Raw genomic sequence first — 22,403 nt, 5'->3', positions numbered from 1 at the left:
ACTAATTAGCGATCATCAAAGCACCTCCATAAAACTTAAAGAACAACGCAATTGCAGGGTCCACAATCCGAGTTAGTATGGGCATTTTATTTATTTATTTATTTATTTATTTTCTTTATTATTATTAGGCCTTAGGGCTTAGGCCCTTGGCATTCATAAGCTGGCGCCCAGGGGGAATCAATTCCTTCTAGCTTATATAGGCTCCTAATAGTGGTTGAAACGGTATGCAAAACTTACATCGAGTTGTGATCGAAATACTAACGTCTATACATGGCACATGCAGGAGGAATGAAAGTAGGCAAGGGGATAAAAATAAGAAACTAAACAAGAATTCGTCTTATATGACCGCTTTGCACGTTAAGTGCATGCCCAGACACTCCTCTAGTACTAAATAGTAATAGGTAATATTTACTCCAAAGCAGATTGTGCCTGCCAATAGTCAACCAGAAGACTAGTTGCATATCTGCTTGAGAGCATCAGTTGAGTTGATTCTTAAAGACTGACGTTGTTAGAACTTAACAGTACCAAGAGATGTCGATAAATAGAAAAACGTTCTGACAAGAATTTATTGCATGGAGTTCCAAAACAAAAATACACTCAGCTGAAAGATAATAACCTGCTTTCTCTAATGTTCCGTCACTAACAACACCAAAAACTGACATTTTAGCTAAAGACTGATTGAACTTTCAGAAAGTGAGGTAACAGAAGATAGGAAGGTGAACGGTTGAGATAAATAAATAAATAAATAAAGCAAAACATACCCACATAAGGACTTACACTCTGGAAAAAAAAAAAAAATAGAAAACACAGTGAGGAGCGCTCACAAAGACTTGCTCCCTTTTGCAATATCATCTTTAATTGCTCTTTGTATCCATTTCACAATAACCCACTGCACCATAGAAAAGGAGCATAAAGCAATGGTGCTATTCAGCACCTCAAACCAAAAAAATAAAATAAAATAATAATAAATTCAAAACTTCAGCCATGGAACCCAAGAAGCTTATACCTGAACCCCTAGAATGAGAGGGATAAGCATCTTCCCCCTGTCATTTGACTCGGATCCATCTATCAACTTCTTATCCACTACAACAGATTTATTCCCATTTGTAGCAACCCCAATGATTTCTTTCACCAAGATTGGAATCCAAGCATCACCATTTGGAAGAATCTGAAAAAAAAAAATTGCAATTGAACTTAAAGACATAAAATTGGCCGCCTTCTTCACCAGTAAATGGCTCCAAATTAAAAAAAAATAGGGACTGAACCTTTTCATCATTCTCATTTTTATTGCATCTCCCACTGTTCTCAACCAAACCAACAGGAATAGCAGAGTCCTAGAAGCATCGAAACCAAGAAAATGATTATTGAAGAAGCACAGTAAGCATAAAACAAAAAAAAATTATGGGCAACTCTGATATGTGAGAATATTATAAAGAGGATGCATATATTTTCATTATCGCTTTGAATCATTGATTTTCAGACATGAATGCAAGCTATCATTTTTCCACAAAGAATGCAGTCCACCCACTTAGCAGAAAATATCAGAGATCAAACAACCATTTACTGAATCATCAATTCAATCTGCAAACTACCAAGAGAAAGATTTCCATGGTTCTGTTCCCAAGTACTAAATAGAGATAACAAGCCCCTTCAATTACAATATCTCAGCCAAAGTCACACCCAAGTAATAAGACCTTCTCTAATTGATGTTAAGTAGTATAAAATGATCCTTATTATAGAGTTAGGAGCAAGTCATCAAGATTTTTTCAGAAGAGGTTGTCTTCTCCTTCTGCTAACAATAGATTCTTTTAAATCTCACTGGCAAGAGTAAAGAAAGGAAATACTGAAATACCCCAGCCAAACCACTCCAAAGATATCTGCATTTTCCTTTTTCCCTTTCCAATGCTTTTATTTCTGTCGATATCCAACATGAGGACAAGTTTACTGCAGTACACAAGCAATCATCAAGACACTCTTCTCCTGATGCTATATTAATATGAGGTTCTCAATTCCCTTTGGAAGCTAACCATTCTGGCACTCCCTCTTTGCTACAAACAATATTCAATTAAATTGTTACAAATGACAAGACAATGTCCACAGATTTCTTAAATCCCTTAAAGTAATCAATTCAATCATAGTTATGCCCACAAGTATAGCCTGAAAATCACAAAAAGGCCAAACTAACTTAAAGGATGAATTTATTTTTTGCCGCAGGGAGAACCAAGTCCCAACCCTCCGCTTCATTATTCTCCATTTTCAAAGAATTATCAACAAACACATGCAGCATGATATGCATTTTCCATTTGAAAAGAATCGGCAAATGCAACATATCAGCATGCCTGAATTGAAGTCGCTGACAGCTTAACAGTTAACAGAAAGCATAATCGAAACACAACGGCTACATATGCATTTAGAAAGATAAAAGGAAAAAATGAACCTCAAAATCACGTTTCCTCATCCGTGATCCTGCACGAATAGTCCTTAAGACAGCCTCAGATCTTCTTGCCAAAAAAACATCATAGTTGAGATCATCTGGTGGGGACAGCTGTGCATGAGTGAGGACAAGCAAACTTTTACGCCATATTTCTTTTCCAAAACTATCAGAGATAGCACTTATTATCTGCTTATCCAAGTCATCAACTCTATATGCATCCAAACGATCAACATAGAGCAGAACATCTATAGTTTTGTTCAAAAGAAACCTGCAATAATGGCAGCATTCATAAATACAGTCAACTTATGCAAGTCATAAAATAAACACTTAATTCATACAAAATAAAAGTATATAATAATTTAATAGGTATTGAAATTGAACCATGTCATTCTAGTGGTACAACCGTTTAATCAACTCCAAAGCTTGGTAATTCACATAGCCACCCTCCACAATGCCCGGAGTGTCAATGATGTTTAATGTGAATCCAGCCCGGTACCTTGAGACCATTACAGGTCTTGACATCTCAGCCTGCAAATGTAGAAACAATATTACCACAACAAACTATATAAAGACACCTAATAGCTACTGAGTTCCAACCTTAGATTCATGGGAAATAGGCCAAGCAAAAACATACCGAGAAGGAATTCACATTAACCGCACGCTCCCCAATGAGAGAATTGACAGTTGAAGATTTTCCAACTCCACCTTTGCCCATAACAAGAATGGTTAAAGTACTTACACCCTGTAATTACTTAAGGTCAGAGTAGATAAACAACAGGAAATGAAAAGAACGCGGCTTAAATAAAAGCAGACAGACCTCTTCTTTTAATTTGCCAAACAATTCCACAAGTTTGCTTTGCGTGGCAGCAGGGAACTGTTGGAACCCGCCCCACTCACGAATTACGGACCCCATTGATGCCTGAATACGAAGCACTGAACTCAAATTAAAACATTAATGACTCAACCAATTCCTATTCGAGCAGATTGTAAAAAGAAACTTGTAGCAATTCTAGAGACAAGGTAACTGATAAAAAAAATTTCCCGTTTATATAAACCCTAAACCCTAGAGATAATTTGAAACTTGAAGGAAGTTGAAATGTAGCTATAGCAAATGAATTGACTGGGTGAGTGCGCTAGAGAATTGAACTAACCTCTTTCTCGCGAATTGCGCAGTAAGGAAAGCAAAGAGAACGGAAGGGACTTGGGATTTGCCGCTGCTGCGATAGAAAAACCTTATCGAACCAGAGGTTTTGTTGTTATTGTTGGCATCTTTTTGGAATTGTGTTTGACTCGAGGTATAAGATACACAGCCCTCAACAAATTCTTCAAATTAGAGTTTTATGAAATTCAATAATTTATTTATTTATTTATTTGTAGTTCATTTATTTAATAAATAAATTTTTTTTCTCTGAATTTATTACTATTTTTTATAAAATAAAATTATCATGAATTATGTCAGTATGTCATATTCCTATTTCATGTCCATATTGTATTTTTATAGGTCTGTGTCGTTTCGACTTTTGTCCATGATCAGTATTTTTTATGATGTGTGTTGTGTTGATAATGTTGATTATATTTTTATTTTTTATAATTTTTTTAATTTTTTATTTATATAATATTAAAGTATAAATTTTTATTTAGATTACAATAAATTTAATTGATTAATTTGTATTAGATTTTGCCTTATAAGCTATTTGCAGTGTTATTTCTTATGTACTTGATTTTATTTTTATATAATGAAGCGGTTTCAAAATAAAGTTTAATAATCATTATGTCTAACCATTCAATCCCTAATTTATAAATACAAATTCTTAAAACTCTAATAGGTGCTCAAAAAGAAAATAAAGTTATCACTCAATTTTTAACCCTTGGCCTCAATCTCAAATCAATACTATATACAGTTATATTGAAAAATAAATTTTCTTTTTTTACTGATAGGTAAAAGAAAATAAATGAAAAGATGATCTGAATTAATAATAGTAATCATTTTGGCTATAGTAATAGTATTACTTATCCGGTGCATCAGTGAAAAGAATATATATACAAACACACAAACTCTTGAAACCAAAAAATTACCCAACAAAAAATATATAGTTCTAATTTTTTCAATTTCATAAACACTATTTTTTCTCAAGTCAAATATATTTAGGATATAAAAGAAAAAATATTAAAAAAATAAAAAATATTTAATCAGAAGGCCATTTATTTATTACAAGGAAGATATAAATCTTTTACTAAATTAAAATGACAGTGATTATAAATTAATTCAATAAAGGAAAAGAAAATAAAAATAACAAATTTTTATTAAGAATAAAACTTTTTTAAGAACTTATATTAAAAAAATTACTAATTTCAATTTCAAAAATAACCCTAAAAATGCTATAATTTAATTAAATTTAATTTTAATAGGCAAAAAAAAAAAAAAAAAGTCAGGTCACTAAACGAAAAGTACAACACAAATCATACTAAGATCCAATATGGTCGGTCAATGAGTTTATTCATTATTCAAGCATTTTATTTTTCTATTGTTCTAAGTTGCAAGTTCAAAATAATTAAATAAGTTAATTAAGTAATAAAAACAAATCACATAAAAGAAACATTATATCCTCTTCAAATAAATCTACAATTTTTCCTATAACCATACAAAAAAAAAAGAGCATACTTCTTTTTTTTATTATATATATTTATTTATTTAAAAAATAATTTTTAAAAATTATATTTTTTTTTTTCATCTTAACCACATATATCCCGAGCTCACTAAACTATTCTGCTCACATCAGATCAGTCCAAAGAAAGATAAAGTGCTCCCATCGAGTATTTGCTCCATCCATTAGGATCAAACTCTCGACCTTACCTAAAAAAAAAAAATATTAAACCGCTCATTGATATGAAATATAATTTTTGAATCGACTGCTAAAATTATTTTAAAATATTTTAAATTTCATTATTTTCTTCCTATTCTCACCTTTATATATTGGAAGTATAAGTATAGATAAATAGATTGTTGGACATGTATCAGTTTACAAGTTTATGAAAACCAAAAAGCGAAAGGCCCATGCGGGGAAGTTCCTGGACATGGCTAGTTAAATGTTTTGGGCCGAGATAGGCCCAAATACACAGGGTCCAAGTAAGTGAAATTCAAGATCAACCTAACAGCACCGTATTAAGAGAGCTGACTGCTAGCCTTCATCGTTGCAATCAGCACTTCGTCGGGAAAAAACATTTCCTCTTGTTTCAACTTGTATTTCATGTTTAGAGACCAGAATCCTATAAATAAAACCAGAAATATTCACCATATTCGATTTTCGCTATTCTCTCTGCAAAAGTCGGAAGTGGTCGATATTTACTTGTAGGAAGCAATGTCCGCTAGGTTGCTGAAGAAAGTCTTGAAAGAACAGGAACAGCAGCAGCAGCAGCATCACGAAGAAGAAGAAGAGGAGGAAGAGGAAGTAGAATCTCCTGTTTTGAGCAATCGCCCTCCAATAAATCCATTCGACCTCCTCAACGACGGTGATTCTGATCAGGTCTGATTCCTCAATCCTTCAACCTGAAGTTTTCGTTCTTCAAGTGAATTTATTTGTTATTTTTGCGTTTATACGAAGCACGTTTAATTAAAGAAAACCAAATTCGTTTTCTTGAGCTGTTAATGATTTGGAGATAGAGCGTGTTCTCATTACTTGATGTCAAATCTAATGTATTACTCAGTGGATTGTTTCCGTGTTGTGAAGGTATTTCTGCTTGGGTTTTGGATAAGTTTATTTGACTGTTCTTGTGTTTGGCTGCTTTTACCTCTCGGCTACATTGTTTACCCGTTTCTATACATATAAACGATAATAATTAAAAAATTGGAACAGGGGAGGTTCTAGTAACTCAAATACCCCGTGTGTTCATGCCACCATTAAAGGAATTAACTGTTTCTTGTGATGGTAAGTCCATTTACCCAGTCGTTTAGCTCTCTCATCGCTTTGCAGGAAGGATTTTTTTTCTTCGCAAAAGAAATTTATTCAGTTTTTCCAGCAGCTTTTGTGCTATCTTCAGGTTGACTTTTCTATGTGATTGGTATCCTGTGCTTTTGCTAAAAGAGTGTCCCAATGCTTCCGTACCGTAAAGTATAGATTATTTGGATGCCAAGGAAATGAATCTGTTTGCATGATATTTCAAAACATTCAAAACATGAAAGCAAATATACTTGAACTTTTTTTTCAAGAACATCATTACTGATTTTTTTCTTGAAAGCTCTTCTTTATTTTATATATATATATAGACACACACACACAGACACACACATCAAAATGTTGTTGGTGCTAGCTAGAAGGAAGTCAGTCAGTCAGTCGTGCAGTTTCCACTTTTTATTTACTTAATTCAGTCAATTTTATCTGCAGGAGAATGAGTCAGAAATCATTAATGAAATCTTGTTGGAAAACAATGACAAATGGGAGTCCTCTGTGATGGGAGGGATGGCTGGTACAGTGCTGAAAAGCAATCAGAAAGCTAAGAAAAAGAAGAAGAAGAAGAAAAGCAAGGCAGCTCCACCTTCAAGTGCAAATAAAGGCGAAAAACCATTGGATGAGGCATTAGAAACTGTGTCCTTGGATGGTAATTCTTCCAGACATCAACCTCATCCTGTCAAAATCAAATTAGAAAATGCAAAACTTTGTGAAGAGTTTGTTAAACAATGTACACCATCCATCTTGCAAGTGGATCCTAAATGTCTAAATCCTGAGAACGAGTTGCGCAGAATTTTTGGTTCTAAGGTGGTGAAATCATTTGAGAGAAGCAATCAAGCCAGCAGTTCTAGGCAGGTTCGTGGGGCAAGACGTGGGAACCATCATACAAGAAAAACTATTCTTGTCTCTCCATTGGAGCATTGGCCTCGCTGGGATGGATCCCTATCTATGGAATTTTTGGAGACTAGGGGTGGTTGCCATTATTTTAGGTAAAGACATTCCTTGTTGCTTTGATGCATATGAAGATTTCCCACTTTACTGCCTTATTTACTAGGTTGTTTTAGTTTCTTATTTCATGATTCCCTGGATTTTTATGCTTTTAAATAGGGAAATGGTTATTGTATTATTGTCCTCAATAATAGATTGTATTTTAGCATGTGCTCTGAAATTCTACATGGTATATATGTTTGACCTCCAATCAGGCTAATTTTCATCATGAGTAAAAATGATATTTTGTAAAAGAAAAATAATAATTATTGAGGAGCTTGCATACTAGTCTGCTTACTTCTTTTGAGGAGAAGTGTGAATACTTGTTCGTCGATTTCTTTCTTTATGAAATTTGATTGTACGTCTTATTTCTGTCTCTCGATTCATCCCCTTCTTACTTTTGTGATGATTTGGACTTTCGGATTTTGGTTTCTTTGCGCTTTTCATGCTTCTCTCTTATCTACTTGTTAAGTAAAGGCTTCCGCCTTGTTTTGTTTTAATGAATCATTGCATCTCTGTCTATGAATGAAGTTAATTTTAGTAGCTTTTTTCTTCCCTACTTCACAAATGTAAAGAAAGCTAAACTTAGCATTTGTTTGCACTCATTTCTACTTGCTAGATGATATCCCACGCCATTTCTTCTTTCTGTTTTCTCCTCTTTCGCATGCAATATTATGTCCCAATATCATCACTTTGGATTTAGCTTTCCAAATTTTAGATTTGTCTTATTCATGTAGGTATGTGCACTCACCTGCCTATGATCAAGCTCAAAGGGCATTTGAAGCTGCGAAAGCTATTCACGACCTAAATGGCATAGCAAGCATTCTATTACACCACCCTTATCACTTAGACTCACTTATAACAATGGCAGACTATTTCAAATTTGCGGGCGAGCACCAAATGTCAGCTGATGCTACTGCAAAGAGTTTATATGCATTGGAATGTGCATGGCCTTCCATGTTCACCCCATTTCAAGGTAATTGCCAGTTGAAGATCAGCCATGAAACAAACAAGCCACTGTTTGCAACACTTTTCACACATATGAAAAACATGGACAGGCGTGGATGCCATCGTTCTGCCCTTGAAGTTTGCAAATTACTGCTTTCACTGGATTCAGATGATCCTATGGGTGCATTGTTCAGTATCGATTACTTTGCTTTGAGAGCAGAGGAGTATGCATGGTTGGAACGATTTTCAGATAACTATAAAAGTGATAACTCCTTGTGGTTGTTTCCAAATTTCTCTTATTCCCTTGCCATTTGCCGATTTTACCTTGAGAGACAGGAACTTGCAAAAGATACTCCTCCCTTTGCTGCAAAGGCTACTTCAGCAGATTTGATGAAGCAGGCGGTTATGCTTCACCCTTCTGTCATTAAGAAGCTAGTAGACAAGGTACCTTTGAAGGATCGGGCGTGGACAGATATATTAAAACATACCTTTTTCCGATCAGAGAAAACAGGGTCCCCATCTCTGGACCATCTCATCAATATATATGTAGAAAGAAGTTACATCATATGGAGACTTCCAGATTTGCAGAAATTGCTCCGTGATGCAGCTTTACAAATAATTGAAACTCTTGAGCATAACAGCAGTGAAGCTAAGGATTGGGCTTGCGTGCGAAAAGAAGCTTTCTCATCTGAGAACAATGAGTAAGTGTTTTCTGTTATTTTTCTTGTTTCCTATGGTTTTCCTGGGAAGTATGTTTGCTATGAAGGCGAAGCGAAGTTATGCTGAATTAGCTTAATTTAGACATCAGGCTCTGAACTTTATACAGAATTAGCATTGGGACTGAACTTAGATATCTGGCTCTGACATTCATTCTATTTACAGGTATAGCCATTTGCTGGTTTTGGATTTTTCTGATACCGTGCCAACTCTTCCCCCGGAAAACCTGCAAAATTTTATGGTTGACCCAAGAATGAGGGACGCTGAGCAAAATGGTGGCCAAATAGCCAATCCACTTGATGTTGGCGATATTGCTCCTCGTGGTGTTGCAAATCGTAATGCCTTGGCTGTCTTGTTCGAGTCAATGTTGCCTTGGGTTCATTATGGGGCTAGAGAAGATGGAGGAGCTAACGAGGAGAACCAAGCTGATGGCCATGACCAAAGCAATGAAGATTAAGTTGGCGATGTGCTTGTAGTAGCAGAGAAGATTATATTGATATCATCCGTCTGAATGTATATCCACCCTTTTGCTTAGTCGTCAAGTTGAAAATTGCTGGAATATGTTGGGAACAGAATTGATCCATTCTTAATACATAACTGATACTGTTAGATGCCCTTTCTACTAGTGTATTCAGCTGAGGATGGGTATTTGCATTCACAAAAGCAATTTACAGGGATTTTCCTTATTATTCTACCGTCACATAGTAGATTGCAAGGTTTTGATTCAGCTAAATTCATTCTACATGGTAACTTCGATCAAAAAGTCATCCCCATGGCTTTGATTAGTTTGTTAAGTGTATTTTGCAATGACAAAAAAAAAAAAAAAAAAAAAAAAAAAAAAAAAAAAAAACAGTGCGGGCAATAGAACTTCTACATTGATATCTGCTTAGTCATTGCAACAATCAATTGTACAATGCTCATCAGTAACATAATGGCGCTTGGTTGTCAGTGAAATACAAATTTTAAGCGGCGTATATCAGATGCCTTGTCCTCTTCACAAATTTTAAGCGGCGTATATCAGATGCCTTGTCCTCTTCAGGATTGACTTTCAAATTTGCTAGGCCTGGTCATCATTTCCAACAACTCGATTCATGTTTTAAGCCAATATATGATGCGTGGCGCCAATCAAATTTATTCCGTTATGCTTTTTCATGGTACGGTTGAGTATGTGCATCTTTTTCTGAACTTTGAAACAAAGAATAATCTCAAATGAATCAAGAAGTGGAATAAGCCTGTAATAAGGTCATCCCTTGCGGCAGATTGTCATGCCATCTCCAATAGGTACCTAATATTCCAAATTTTCAGGTTATGAACAGATAAAAATGTTGTTCAGAAATTTTCCACAATAAAGAACACGTAAAAATAATTACATACCATACTAATGCTTACACGCTTGTCCTCCATAATGGTTTTATTGAAATTTCTGATGCTAGCAGTCTTAACATCAGTTACCTGGTCAGTCGAAGAAGATAAAATTAGAAAAAAATTTATCCCAAGAGACAAAGTATAAATTGTAGTCAACAATTTACCAGTGGATCAGCAACTTTCCCATGCCAAAGAACATTGTCAATCACAATAACACCTCCAACCCTCACCTGGACAGAGACATAAGCATCCTTACAAGCGCCAGAAACTCTAATACTATTTGACAATCAAATTAAATTAAATGAGAAAATCGATATACAAAAAACTGTTTTTCCCAACATATTGACCTTACCAACTGCAGTAGCAATTCAAAATACTCCTGAGTCATTCTCTTCTCAGCATCAATGAATGCAAAATCATAGCTACGTGAAAGACGTATGCCAGCAGGAGTTAATTATGTCTTGCCTGAGGGTCTGTGGGAAATGGGAGGAACAAGAGGCAAAAGCATCATAATTTTATCATTACCTAGAAGCTTCACCATTCAGTATTAGAGACTTTAAAATATCCGCTGCCATTCCATGCTTTACATTGACCTAATCTCAAAGAACTTCTCAGAGTTATGCAGAGATAACTATAAGAACTAGAAATAGATGACATTTAGCAAAAAATTCTGCACAAAATAAATACATAGTATACTCCACAGTAACGTAAGGCAATATAGAATGGTGGAACTAAGTGAACTACATTTGAACCAATATTAGAAACAAATTGTACTCCTGAATAAGTGATTAAGGACTCCAGAATACCATATGACCTGCTCTATTACAACATTAAGAGAATAGAAGTTCATATTACCTTGTGGGAAACACCAGCTCTCTCAAAATACCTTTTTGCAACTTCAAGAGAATTGGCATCTCTTTCACAGGCAACTAAACAACCTGATTCCGGTAGCACTAAAGCAACTGCCAATGAAGAGTATCCCTAAACATAAACAGCAATTAAGAAAAGAATATGGTAAGTTGTTGTTTCATCAAGCACCTAACATACATAATCTATGCAGAGAAATTGAAGTAGAGAGACTTCAAAATAAATTAAAAAACAAAACACCTACAGTATAAACGCCGACTTCAATACACCTTTGCGCACCAAGAATCTGAACAAGCATGGCAAGTAGCTGTGCCTGATCAGGAGAAACCTATGGAAATAGCACTTGTTCATCAATTTATTCTATGAGTTGGATTGAAAGTTGGTTAGTGGATTGATTACCTGCATCTGGCTTCCGCGCAGAGTGGAAGTCTCCTCTCGCAGTTGCCGCAAAATCTGAAATTGAAAGTCTCACACCTCAAAATCAACAATAACAACAAATAATAAAGAAAGAAATTGGCAATACGAGTACCTCCGGCTCCCGAACGTTGGAGAGAATGTAATCATAGAGGCGAGGAGTGAGACTGATTATCTGCTTATTGCCATATTTTTCGTCATTTGCGACAACGACTGCGGCGTTGGTGCCAGTGGAGAAGCAGCAGCAGCAACTTCTGGCAGGACGAATTGATTTCCATGCCCTAAAACCGCCGCCGCTTGCAATTGGCGGCGTTATACTTTCAGGTCTCCATGCAGTAACAGTGGCAGCAAAAGTAGAGCGTTGATAGGCCAAGGAAGAGCAACGATGAAGCACCCAGGTGCTCGCCATTTTAGTGGCACTGTCGCTCCAGCAGCGAGACTGTGAAATTCATAAACATACAGGTCACTTATCAAAGCCGAAGGAAAAGATACCGTGAAAGACGTCCTGTCGTTTTCGTATATTACAGTATTTTGTTAGACACGGCGGTCAGTTTGCTTAAATTTTTCTTGGACTACATGTTCTTCGTCTAAAGGTCTAGATGATTTCTCAGGGAAATTATTGCCTCTTTACTGAAACGACCGAACGACAGGTAGGCGTGCTTTGTGGAAGAGAACTTGTCACGTTATCCTATACGCAAAATTTAAAACAAACCTTTATCCTCCGCTTCCTGCGAAAGCCTAAAACTTTATTCTAAAACTAAAATCTCATTCTCAACGCTCTTCTCGGCTATACATTTTTGTCCTCGCAGGTATGCCATCTTTTGTGCTTCTTCTTTTCCCTCCTTTTCGATGAGCGAGATTGAATTCCTCAGTCTCTCTTTCTTTTTCTTTTTCTTTTTTCCCCCTCAAATCTCAGATTTGGCATTTGAGTTCTTAAATCATGTAAAAATATTTGTCTAATCCCGACTACTTTTAGGAATGAGGCATAATTTCTAGTGCTTTAACATCTTATCAAGCTGTAATTTGATGTTCTGATTTGTGGAATGTGGAGTTAATTTGCTTCTTGTTAACTGTGTTGATCATTTATTAATACTAATTTATGTTATTTTCCCTCAATGAAGAAATGGACCTGGCGTTTACTACCTCCTTCTCCCCTGCAAGAGATAGAGCCATTTTCAAGATTAAGCCTGTTAGCTTAAACCTTAATAATGTCACTAGAAAACTGCCCGTTCAGAAAAAGTTTCGCTGCTCAGCAACTGTAGCTGCTGACCTTACTCGGGTTTGCCTTTCTTTTGTGATATTTTGCTATGGGTATGTTGTCCTTGCTTACTAACTGATTGATTATGTGTGGGTTTTAGGTTTCTGAGTTTGAGATAGAGAAGAAAAAGCATGACCTTTTAAGTGCTACCCAAGACACACAACGAGGGCTTGTTACAACTGCTGATCAACGCTCTAGTATTGAGGAGGCTTTGGTCTGTTACTTCTTCAATATCATATTCTTTCTGCTGATTATTTTCGGGATTTCTTACTTTCTTTTTGTTTTCCCTCTTATCTGCTTTTTTGGTGATTATCTAATGGACAACTCTGGGTCTACGGAAACAGAATAATTTAAAACTTTGTCTCTGTAACTCTGGCAGGTGGACTTGGAAGGATACAACAAGGGTGCGCCAATTGACTTGGTCCAGTTGGATGGGACATGGCGCCTGCAATATACTTCTGCCCCTGATGTGCTTGTTCTTCTGGAATCTTCTGCTAGACTTCCTTTCTTGCAGGTATGAAATATGTATAACTTACCCTTCAATAACATGCGATCTTAGAGTATTGTCGAATTTATGATCATTTTTTAACTTAGCTTTTTTCTTTTTCTTTTTTTTTTTTTTTTAATTCATTCATTTGTTTGTTTGTGGATAACTGGCTTCTCTGCTAAAGTGGGGTATCATTAGTGGTTTTATTAATTGACAGCAAAGAAAAACAATCTGTTTGAAGAAGCATTTTACTCTCGATATAATTTTCATGCCTCAACTTTGGCCCATAAGTTATGTAGTTTGGTAACTCTTACATGAATGTTTTCTTCAAATTTAATTGTCAATCGGTAAATGAAGAAGTTTCTCATGCTTTCTCTCTTTACTTTTATCTTGATTTCCTTTCGTATTATGTGTTTTTGTCCATGAACACGGGGATAGGTTGGGCAGATCTTCCAAAAGTTTGAATGTCGGGATCAGTCTAATGGAGGTATTGTCCGTAATGTTGTTCGATGGAGTATTCCAACATTATTAGAGGTAAACTCAGGGTTTCTACGCAGAATGCCTTCAGTATTTTTTTAACTGTGTTATATTTATCAGTGTTAAATGGTGGATGTTGTCCCTCTACTTTCAACTAATTTTTTACTTTCTTTAATAATTCCAGAATGCACTATTCTGGTAAAAAAAATTTTATTTTTTTTACTGTTTCTGGATTATGTTAAATTTCTTTATTGTTAATCCTTAAACTTCTGAGGGATTGAGTATCTATCCCTCTCTATCAAACCACTGAAATATCATTTGGAGGGGTAAAAACCATGGGCTTGTAAAGAAAAAAATGGACACAGATAAAGATCTATAATTCAGTAGAATTGATTTCAAAGATCAATGCTTAGTACATAGGAAATAGAATAAAAATAAAATAAAATAGCCTACAACCAGAATTTTCTTGTTAATGTTATATTTTTCAAGGTGAATGCAAAATCTTCCTTCCTCAGGAAAAATTATTTTCATTTAAATTCGTTTTTTTTTTTTTTTTTTTTTTTTTTTTTTTTTTTTTTTTTTGGCTTTTTTTTGGCTTTACAGGAACAAGAAGGTGCCACTCTCCTTGTTTCTGCAAAATTTGATGTTGTTTCTGTCCGTAACATCTATCTTCAGTTTGAAGAGGTCAGCTTCTCTGTCCTTCATAAAACATGACTTCCAAACAAGTCAAGGTATATACATGCAACCATTTCACTCCACGGTGTGCTATTCATGGTATTCTATTAAAAAGATTTACAAATTTTGTTGACTGTTACCTTGTTATGCCAATAAGCTGACTAGTTCTGTAACTTATCAGGAAGGAAAAAAAAAAAATTGAAAACTGACTAGTTCCCTATAATAAAAAGCATAACCTTGAGGCAGTTAAATCTTTCTTTCTGCACCAAGAATTATTCTATTAGCTTTTTATCTTCCTATGTTGAATAAAGGTTTTCCCTTTATGTGAAGCCTGTTTGTTGCCTTTGGCAGATAAGCATTCAAAACATTAAAATCAGCGAAGAGCTTCAAGCTCTAATAGCTCCAGCAATACTGCCACGTTCATTCCTGAGCCTGCAGGTAAATGACTTGCATCACTAATTCCATATTACAGTGATTAATTTTGAGTGTTTGGATATGAGTTCAAGATATTTGGACCTGTATCCCTTTTGATATCATCTAGGCCTAGTAGATGTTTCTACCTGAATCTTAACTTGGATTTTGTTTTTTTGGTTAAGTTTAACGTCGATAGAAATATGCATAATGAGGGACGCATATTTCTTTTAGTGCCATTTTGTTCTTACAACTGGAGAACTCTGCAACTGCAGGTTCCCAAAATTCTAAAACAACAAAAAAATCCAGCAATTAGTTACTAGAGTCAATGGTATTTTGCTTGTGTACAGATCTTGCAGTTCATCCTTACTTTCAAAGCACAAATTCCTGTCACAAACGCAGGAAATCCAGGGAGGTATAACATTGTTGAATATTTGTCTCTCTCTATATATATACACGATTGCAACATGCACATATGGATGGTAAACATATTTTGAAATACAGGCGATCAGTGGGAGGACTATATTATCTTTCCTATCTTGATGGCAATTTGCTTTTAGGGCGTGCTGTTGGAGGTGGGGGAGTATTTGTATTTACTAGAGCTCAACCTCTTGACTTGTGAGGAACAAGATTGATTTATCTTATGCCTTCCGAAGCACTTCTCCAGTGCAAACCGAAAACATGAATATGGAAGTGTTGAGAAACGAATTAAGGGTTCATCGCTCATTGGCCAAATGTGCATCGGGCAAGAAATTAGTTGCAAGCGGTTAAGCACGGCTGCCACATTCCTGAGGCATTTTGATTAGTTAAGCCATTGGGTAGCTCCCGTATAAAAGAAAGGAAATTAAAAAAAGACGAATGAATGAAAAAGAAAGAATCCAAATGTGTATTTTTATACATTTCTTTTACTCGATGGATATGTGATTCTATAGTAAGTTAATACAGAGAAACCATCGGAAGGTCGTTAATCTCTGTCGTTTCTATGAAAAAGACCTACTTTTTCCTTCTATACATATCTCATATTTTCTTTTCAAATATTTCAACGTACCTGGGACATGTAGAAGAGGAAATTTACAGATATATATATGCAGACTGAATTATTTGGTAATGGAAATTTAGAATATATTTTTGTTTAACGAAGCAAGCTATTCCAACGTTCTTTGAGGACCTTCTCCGCCTTTGCGCAAGAAATAGCCTGCAGTCTGATTCTTCCATCAATGGGTGTTTCCATAACAAGGCCCAGCCTGATCAATGTGTTCATTGCTTTCTCAACTGGCATTTCAACCTGCAATTTTTCCATCACGGTAGTTAAGGAACAACACATTCAACCACTGTGCTGCAGTTTTTCTAAGAGTAAATCCTCGTTACCTTTACTTTAAACGCGTCATACATAAATCTCTCACATTCCTCACCAACACTTCGGTGACAATTGATCTGCAGTATAAACAGTTCTTGGTGATCTACAGATTCTATACAAAAACTAGAATGCTTCCAAAGACAAAAAATGAATATACAGTTTTTCTTGTTAGGAAATATATGAACATACGGGAATGACCAAGTAATAAACTCTTGAAAGCCAAAAATTGCATTTCAAATAAAAGATTAGACAACGGAGTTCATGTCAGGAGTCTGTAGTGAGAAAAGGTTTTCCATTCTCTTTTTGTATTATTAATTGGTAGCAACTAATCAGCCTAGCTTGGAAAGGTTAAGTTACAGCACAAAAAAAGAATAGTTGAGTTGGATTGACAACATTTCAAAACAATATTTGCTCCGAGTATTTAAGTAGGTTGACAACCCATCTCTTAAATTAAATCTTTAAAATTGAATTCAAAAAATATTTTATCACAAAACAAAGATAGAAGTAACAGGATGCAAAAAGCTCACGAGAATGAATTTTTTGCATGATCTCAATGCAGACAATTAAAAAAGGATAAGAAGGCAGACCTGGCCATGCTTAACTTTAAGCAGGATTGCATACGTTAAAACAGCTTCCTTGTACTGCAATAAAATGATTTCAGAAGAAAAGAAAATTCGTCAGAAAAAATAATATACCATGCATATCAGGCTCAAATGGCCAACTGAAGGATAAAACAGATAGAGCAAAGTTGAGTTCTGATTTGCATAGGGAAAAAATGACTAATTCATGAATGCCAAATATTTCTTCCAAGTTGAAATTAACATTCTGAACTATGTCCCATATAGTTAACCATTAAACTACATAGAAAAAGTAATATTTGACGATAAAAATGTTGTTACCTTCTACCATTACATTCACAACTATAAAAGTAAGTACATGAGAAAAATTAAAGAATCTTTCACCTGCTGCTGTTCAGAAGCATCCAGAAGAAAATGAACTGAGCCAAAGCCACTTGCCAATGTTTTCTCATAAAGTGTCCTGTTAACAAGTAGCTGTATAATAGAATCCTTTAAGAAATTATAAAATGAATTAAAAGAGATACAGAATTTAATTAGATTAATGTAGTTGTAAACTTTAATCTTGACGCTATATGGAATACATTTGGTTAACTCACTTGATACCTATCCCATGTCTGTTTGTAACCCAGAGCCACACGAGTCACATATATTATCAGTGCAGTGATGGCAATTACATCAAGAAATATTGCAGAGCTGCATCACAGAGGGAAAAAAAAGTAATGTTCTATGAACTTCTCAATGCAACTTCAAAGCATTAAGCAATTTCAAGCACTGCTGCAAATCCAGAAGCGGCAAAAAATGAGCTTGGTCCTTTTAGAATTCTGATGTGGTTCTAAGCCTCGAAAGTAATAACAAAAGTAGTGTTCCTCTTCTTCTGACTAGCATCATGGACTCATCATTTTAAGACATAGTTATCCTCTTATAAATGTGAAAAATATCATATGCCATGTGCTAATATTTCAAAAACAATCATATGAATAATAAATCCATACGGGGAAGATAAGATATTTTCAAATTTGTAGTTGATGAAGTATGCTGAAAGTCCCAGTATTGTGGCCGCATCCAACCGTATCTACACGATCACGATATATCTCGTTTAGAAGTTTAATGTCAAACAAAATTAATTCCACAGATTACTGCAGCTTCAAAAGTAAGCCCTCACAACGGTATTGACAGAAACATGTAAGAAAAAGGTTTTTAGCTTGTACATACCGTATCTATGATACGGAAAGAGAGCTTTTTGTGAGGAAAAATGACCTGCAAATAGTTTGATAACAGTTTGAAAATTCATGTGGCAACAATAGACCCATAGAAAAATACGAGACAAGCATAACAGAGTATCAACAGACATGTCAGTGTTAGAAGTATTTACTGGTAGATCCGGGATAGGAATTCTCTCATAGATCTTTAATTGCAATGATGGAACGTCATCTTTATCCTGCGTGTTTCTGTCAATCACTTCCTCGGTATAAAGCAAAATCAATTCTTGGAATGCGGGCTCCTAATTAGGAAAGACATTGATATTCAAGAGTAATGTATACTTGACCTCGTTAACAATACTTTAGAAACACAAATTTAGTATACTGTTAAACGTGTTCAAATTTGTGCTTGACCATTTGCATGGGCAAAATAGGTTGAAACTTATACATCCATTCACCTATCTATGCTTTAGAATAAGAAATGGATAAAAAGTAGATGATGATTTTATGTATGAGGTATACCTGTAGGACAGACTGTGACAGAAGGATGGAAAAGGATGTTTTTAACATTTTCCAAATATTACTTCCGCAGTATTTTCTTGTGGCAGGTCTCCATATATCACTAAGTGATATCCTTGCTAAGGAAGTTGGCCTGAGTGAACAATTTTTCTATTATCGCAATATCTACCATAAAATTAACACTATATATATTATATATATATATATAAAAAATGCTAGTTACAGCCTTAAGAGAACAAATTGTTATGCATGTTGCTAGGCTGGCCTTTTTTTTTAGGGAAATTGGCTTTAACAATTAATTTTGTACTTCAATATTTCTCGTCAAAGAAGATAGACTTGTTTGAAGTTAATTTTCAGTAATCTAATTAGTACTTTTGTTATTAGAGCCTACTCCTCTTTATCCACCTCTATTGCATCCACCCTTGAGGTAAATGGACAGCATTCAATGTAAGACAACTTTCGGTACTGAATTAGCTAGAATTTATGCAATGGCAAAGTAAAAATATGTAGATCAATCTGACCTACAAGATATAATTTGGAACGAGTACTGGACTAATTTAATGAAAAAAGAAAATTATGAACCTATATAACATCTTTCTTTTTCATGCCAAATGATAGTTCATCTCAGACACTAACATCTTTTCTCCCTCCTAGGAGACGATGAAAATCAGAAAAAAGAGATAGCTATGTACAGAGAGAAGAGAAGTTAAAATGCCAAAAACCTTAAATGAGGCTCAGAAGCATTATTGTCACCATCAAGTTCAAAAGATGTTTCTGGCATAGAAGGTGCAAGTCCAATCCAAGTAAGCAACCTCCTGAGTAGCCTTCCTCGGGGTCCAACAGGAGACAGAAATCCTTCATAACGACTTACTGCCCTCTGTGCTGCAAGCCAAATAGGAACATCGCTATCTGGTAGGTATTCAATTTCCCGTTTCTTATCAGACGCTTGTCTATTATTAGAATATGAATTCCCGAAAAGAGGGAGTTCCACAAACCAATGTGCCACTTTCTTGAACCAATATTGTTCTTCTGGGGTCTGATAAGCATTAATAATAGCCTAACCAAGAATGAAGCATGTCAGGCCTAATAATATACTGTAAAATCTGTGAGTTTAAGACAATTAAAAAAATATGAACAATCTGCAAGATAGTCCTGGAAGCTGAACTGTATTCCGCAGTATTTTCTTCAAATTCATGGGATTGCGAGCTTCCATAACTGCCCCAACAGTTTTAGAGATCCAGAAGTTTATTTCCTTAATTAAGCTAACTAGAATTATTGGCCATTTTGATAAAAGATATTGATTAGCCCATTCCTAATGTAAGATCGGCTGTCTAACAAACAGTGATTGAGCAATCAAGGAAAGGCAGCTACCTTTTTTATCCATTTGCCAACTTTCTCCAGTGGTTTTGATACAAGGAAGAAGATTCCCCGTAGAAGTCTAGACTGTAAGTAATCCAGTTTTTCAACAATCAGTAGCCCTTTCTGTCTCTCAGTTGCATAACCCCTCCTGTAAGGGAAATTACGATAAAAGTAAATCATCTTTTTATATGTTGGATATTGAAAAATTTACCAGCTCAGCATTCTTCTAATATGGCAAGTTCAGTGCAGAAAAAGGCATGCATGTGGATATCAGTGCATAAGCGCCATCCAGTTGTAGATATTCCAGTGACATCACTTTTAACTTCCATAGTATGGTTCTCAATAAAACTTCAACTTCATACTTTTTCTAGTTACTAGAACTTAGAAATGTCAGTTTAAAAAAAAAAAACAATTCCAGAGCTTTATGTTAACATTAAGGGCTCGTTTGGTTCATGAAATAGCCTAAAACAGGGAGAGAATAGAATAGTTATTCCTAGCGTGGTTTCAAATTCAAATATGTTTAAATTTTAGTTGAATATGGTAAAAAATAACAAATTTGTAACCTTAAATTTTGATTGAATTTTTTATTATCAGCAATAGATATTTTTCAAATTTACAAAACAAAAATTTTATATTAGTAAATAATAGGTAATTATTTTATTACGTGGAATAGTTATTCATTCCTTGCTATTCTATTTTGTGGACCAAACAAGGCATAAAAGTATCAGTAGGATAAAAGTTACCTGAATATTATCGCATTGGATTCAGATGCCTTTTTCCAGTCCACATAAATTGGCAAAGTAAGTAGGTAATCCGAGTTCAAGGCAGAAGTCAACGTCAAATCCCCAGCTGATAACTCTTCAAACTGACCATTTTTAAGCAGCTGCATAAAAGCACGCTGGAATCGAGTGGAAACAGCAAGTCTACACTACGATTTTTTATAATTAGTCAGAATTTACATCACACATGAAACTAACTAAATATCAAGCTGACAAGAAATAGTTTATGTTTACCTGGATTCCCCATTTGAACATTTCTTCTGAGTTTTAGCTGAAGAACCTAAAATAGTCATTAAGTTCAGTCCAAAATTGAAATTCAATTTTATGTCAATTTCAGCCTTCTCCTCAGCATCCCTCTCCTCCACGTTCCCGATTCCATTGATGCTATCGCTGACAGAATCAGATTTGTCCCCATTAACTTCAGATTTTGCATCTGAACGGGCCAGCTTCTCATCACTCTTTTCGACATTGTCCAAGGCATTATTAAGGAAATAATCAGCTCGCATTTCCTCTAAAATGCTTTTGTGCTCGGCATGTAGAATAGAATCCAAGTGTCTGTAATTACACAAGATATTAAACCCCTAGAAACTGCAACATTGAAAAAAATGGGAGAAAAAAAATAGAAAGTATTGAAAAATCTAAACTCACGATAGTAAAGACGGATCACTCACGAAGAGAGAAGGAGAAATTCATTTGCTTCATCTTGAGAGTCAAATAACTTCAATACAATAGCATCCAAGAGCTCTGCCTTCGAAACTGGAATATACTTTTGCCTCGCCACTCGTATTTTCGAAATCCCCTTGTCTTCCTCCTCTTCTTGTCCTCCTGGAACTGGATCGTTCTTATCATTTTGCATCAATGTAACAACCTCTTTCATATCAAGAGTCGATTCTAGAGGCTCCTCCATGGATAATTCCTGGACTTTGAGAGAGCATAGAGGAATTTTGGAGATGGAGGCGATTTTCAATGCCAAACGGTAAGAGAAGTGACAGCGAACTGCCAGAGAATTTGACGAACATGATAGAGCAGTACTGACACCGGTGAAATTTCTCAAAGATAACATGGATCATGAAGGAATTTGGAAAACCTATGTATGTTATTTAAGTAAAGAGCAGCAAAATTTAAATTGCTGAAGCCGAAATTGAATTGAAAAGCTCCAAGAAGACATGGCGTTGGCGGGTCGGGAACATTTAACTGTTGGAAGAATATCTGACACGTGTGAACTTTTCTAACCCTGTCGTCCGCCAATTATTTGGATAAGGTAAAAAGGGCTCATATTGGACATGGGGGTCGGCTTTATTTTTAAGCTTCGGATTTAGGCCCAGTCAAATCCAAGTAGTCTTATTGGGCTTCAACTGAAAGAAGATGCCGCAACAGTCCCCCAACCCAAAAAAATAAACATTTGGATCCAAATATATAGAAATTTACTTTTCTGTCCTATTTGTCTATTTTCGTCTCTGTGATTTGTGTAATTTCCGGTACGGAAAATACCCTTTTTGGAATATTAGATGTCAATTATTTCTTAAATAAAAAGTTCTTTCGAGACAAAATCAACGAGCAAAGCAACCATATACATGTAAATCTTGAGCCACAAAGCATACCGTCCAGGAATTCGATATTCCCTA

The 22,403-nt window shown here is 35.3% G+C and overlaps 5 protein-coding genes across 12 annotated transcripts; 2 read left to right on the top strand and 3 right to left on the bottom strand.

Annotated features, from left to right (window-relative positions):
- Positions 1-602: 602 nt before the first annotated feature.
- On the bottom strand, positions 603-3,727 carry LOC105642745 (translocase of chloroplast 33, chloroplastic). 2 transcript variants are annotated; one of them, XM_012227676.4, is made up of 8 exons: positions 3,586-3,727; positions 3,252-3,367; positions 3,069-3,176; positions 2,838-2,962; positions 2,438-2,702; positions 1,266-1,334; positions 1,007-1,168; positions 603-889 (listed from the first exon to the last, which is right to left on the bottom strand). In XM_012227676.4, exons 2-8 carry the CDS (start codon positions 3,345-3,347, stop codon positions 821-823), a joined length of 894 nt encoding a protein of 297 aa, XP_012083066.1. In that variant the 5' UTR covers positions 3,348-3,367; positions 3,586-3,727; the 3' UTR covers positions 603-820. The 2 variants fall into 2 exon arrangements, with proteins under 2 accessions (XP_012083066.1, XP_012083065.1); XM_012227675.4 differs by having other exon boundaries at positions 3,252-3,353; positions 3,586-3,726.
- Positions 3,728-5,608: 1,881 nt separating this feature from the next.
- Positions 5,609-9,733, top strand: LOC105642740 (transcription factor-like protein). Its single transcript, XM_012227666.3, has 4 exons — positions 5,609-5,958; positions 6,817-7,370; positions 8,106-9,017; positions 9,199-9,733. Exons 1-4 carry the CDS (start codon positions 5,794-5,796, stop codon positions 9,488-9,490), a joined length of 1,923 nt encoding a protein of 640 aa, XP_012083056.1. The 5' UTR covers positions 5,609-5,793; the 3' UTR covers positions 9,491-9,733.
- A 153-nt stretch (positions 9,734-9,886) lies between these two features.
- LOC105642741 (putative caffeoyl-CoA O-methyltransferase At4g26220) lies at positions 9,887-12,265 on the bottom strand. The gene is made up of 9 exons (XM_012227667.4): positions 11,795-12,265; positions 11,665-11,718; positions 11,510-11,593; positions 11,254-11,379; positions 10,924-10,991; positions 10,751-10,820; positions 10,563-10,628; positions 10,408-10,485; positions 9,887-10,318 (listed from the first exon to the last, which is right to left on the bottom strand). Exons 1-9 carry the CDS (start codon positions 12,086-12,088, stop codon positions 10,277-10,279), a joined length of 882 nt encoding a protein of 293 aa, XP_012083057.1. The 5' UTR covers positions 12,089-12,265; the 3' UTR covers positions 9,887-10,276.
- A 71-nt stretch (positions 12,266-12,336) lies between these two features.
- Positions 12,337-15,996, top strand: LOC105642742 (Plastid-lipid associated protein PAP / fibrillin family protein). 4 transcript variants are annotated; one of them, XR_002285444.3, is made up of 9 exons: positions 12,337-12,488; positions 12,801-12,958; positions 13,038-13,151; positions 13,317-13,451; positions 13,863-13,958; positions 14,505-14,585; positions 14,928-15,014; positions 15,263-15,402; positions 15,492-15,575. XR_002285444.3 is itself a non-coding variant. In XM_012227669.4 (9 exons), exons 2-9 carry the CDS (start codon positions 12,803-12,805, stop codon positions 15,607-15,609), a joined length of 852 nt encoding a protein of 283 aa, XP_012083059.1. In that variant the 5' UTR covers positions 12,338-12,488; positions 12,801-12,802; the 3' UTR covers positions 15,610-15,996. The 4 variants fall into 4 exon arrangements, 3 of the variants coding, with proteins under 3 accessions (XP_020538556.1, XP_089577203.1, XP_012083059.1); XM_012227669.4 differs by having other exon boundaries at positions 12,338-12,488; positions 15,338-15,402; positions 15,492-15,996; XM_020682897.3 differs by lacking the exon at positions 15,263-15,402 and having other exon boundaries at positions 15,492-15,996.
- Positions 15,851-21,978, bottom strand: LOC105642744 (DUF3754 family protein, putative (DUF3754)). Of its 4 annotated transcripts, none has more exons than XM_012227672.4 (14): positions 21,450-21,977; positions 21,013-21,333; positions 20,743-20,922; positions 20,012-20,147; positions 19,363-19,697; positions 18,644-18,773; positions 18,295-18,423; positions 18,135-18,179; positions 17,915-17,994; positions 17,519-17,615; positions 17,307-17,396; positions 16,932-16,985; positions 16,356-16,421; positions 15,851-16,272 (listed from the first exon to the last, which is right to left on the bottom strand). In XM_012227672.4, the coding sequence occupies exons 1-14, from the start codon at positions 21,839-21,841 to the stop codon at positions 16,120-16,122; spliced, it is 2,208 nt and encodes a 735-aa protein (XP_012083062.1). In that variant the 5' UTR covers positions 21,842-21,977; the 3' UTR covers positions 15,851-16,119. The 4 variants fall into 4 exon arrangements, 3 of the variants coding, with proteins under 3 accessions (XP_012083062.1, XP_020538554.1, XP_012083063.1); XM_020682895.3 differs by having other exon boundaries at positions 18,295-18,360; XM_012227673.4 differs by having other exon boundaries at positions 21,427-21,584.
- Between the last annotated feature and the right edge of the window lie 425 nt (positions 21,979-22,403).

The sequence above is a fragment of the Jatropha curcas genome, chromosome 5 (genome assembly GCF_041381405.1).
Source record: "Jatropha curcas cultivar XTBG-Jc1 chromosome 5, XTBG_Jcur_1.0, whole genome shotgun sequence".
NCBI classification, from domain to species: domain Eukaryota; kingdom Viridiplantae; phylum Streptophyta; class Magnoliopsida; order Malpighiales; family Euphorbiaceae; genus Jatropha; species Jatropha curcas.
This window is presented reverse-complemented; position numbering and strand designations above follow the sequence as displayed.

Excerpts from the sequence above, each read along its gene's own strand:
- LOC105642745 (XM_012227676.4), bottom strand. The coding sequence starts at position 3,347 with ATGGGGTCCGTAATTCGTGAGTGGGGCGGGTTCCAACAGTTCCCTGCT. Across the intron at positions 1,335-2,437 it reads TGAGGAAACGTGATTTTGAG|GACTCTGCTATTCCTGTTGG; the intron begins GTTCATTTTTTC and ends CGATGCTTCTAG. Across the intron at positions 890-1,006 it reads CTCTCATTCTAGGGGTTCAG|TGGGTTATTGTGAAATGGAT; the intron begins GTATAAGCTTCT and ends TCTATGGTGCAG.
- LOC105642740 (XM_012227666.3), top strand. The coding sequence starts at position 5,794 with ATGTCCGCTAGGTTGCTGAAGAAAGTCTTGAAAGAACAGGAACAGCAG. Across the intron at positions 7,371-8,105 it reads GGTGGTTGCCATTATTTTAG|GTATGTGCACTCACCTGCCT; the intron begins GTAAAGACATTC and ends TTATTCATGTAG. Across the intron at positions 9,018-9,198 it reads TTCTCATCTGAGAACAATGA|GTATAGCCATTTGCTGGTTT; the intron begins GTAAGTGTTTTC and ends TTCTATTTACAG.
- LOC105642741 (XM_012227667.4), bottom strand. The coding sequence starts at position 12,088 with ATGGCGAGCACCTGGGTGCTTCATCGTTGCTCTTCCTTGGCCTATCAA. Across the intron at positions 10,486-10,562 it reads GGAAAGTTGCTGATCCACTG|GTAACTGATGTTAAGACTGC; the intron begins GTAAATTGTTGA and ends TCGACTGACCAG. Across the intron at positions 10,319-10,407 it reads AGCGTGTAAGCATTAGTATG|GTACCTATTGGAGATGGCAT; the intron begins GTATGTAATTAT and ends TTGGAATATTAG.
- LOC105642742 (XM_012227669.4), top strand. The coding sequence starts at position 12,803 with ATGGACCTGGCGTTTACTACCTCCTTCTCCCCTGCAAGAGATAGAGCC. Across the intron at positions 13,452-13,862 it reads CTAGACTTCCTTTCTTGCAG|GTTGGGCAGATCTTCCAAAA; the intron begins GTATGAAATATG and ends ACACGGGGATAG. Across the intron at positions 15,015-15,337 it reads GTTCATTCCTGAGCCTGCAG|ATCTTGCAGTTCATCCTTAC; the intron begins GTAAATGACTTG and ends GCTTGTGTACAG.
- LOC105642744 (XM_012227672.4), bottom strand. The coding sequence starts at position 21,841 with ATGTTATCTTTGAGAAATTTCACCGGTGTCAGTACTGCTCTATCATGT. Across the intron at positions 20,923-21,012 it reads TGTTCAAATGGGGAATCCAG|ACTTGCTGTTTCCACTCGAT; the intron begins GTAAACATAAAC and ends ATCGTAGTGTAG. Across the intron at positions 18,180-18,294 it reads TTCCTATCCCGGATCTACCA|GTCATTTTTCCTCACAAAAA; the intron begins GTAAATACTTCT and ends AACTATTTGCAG.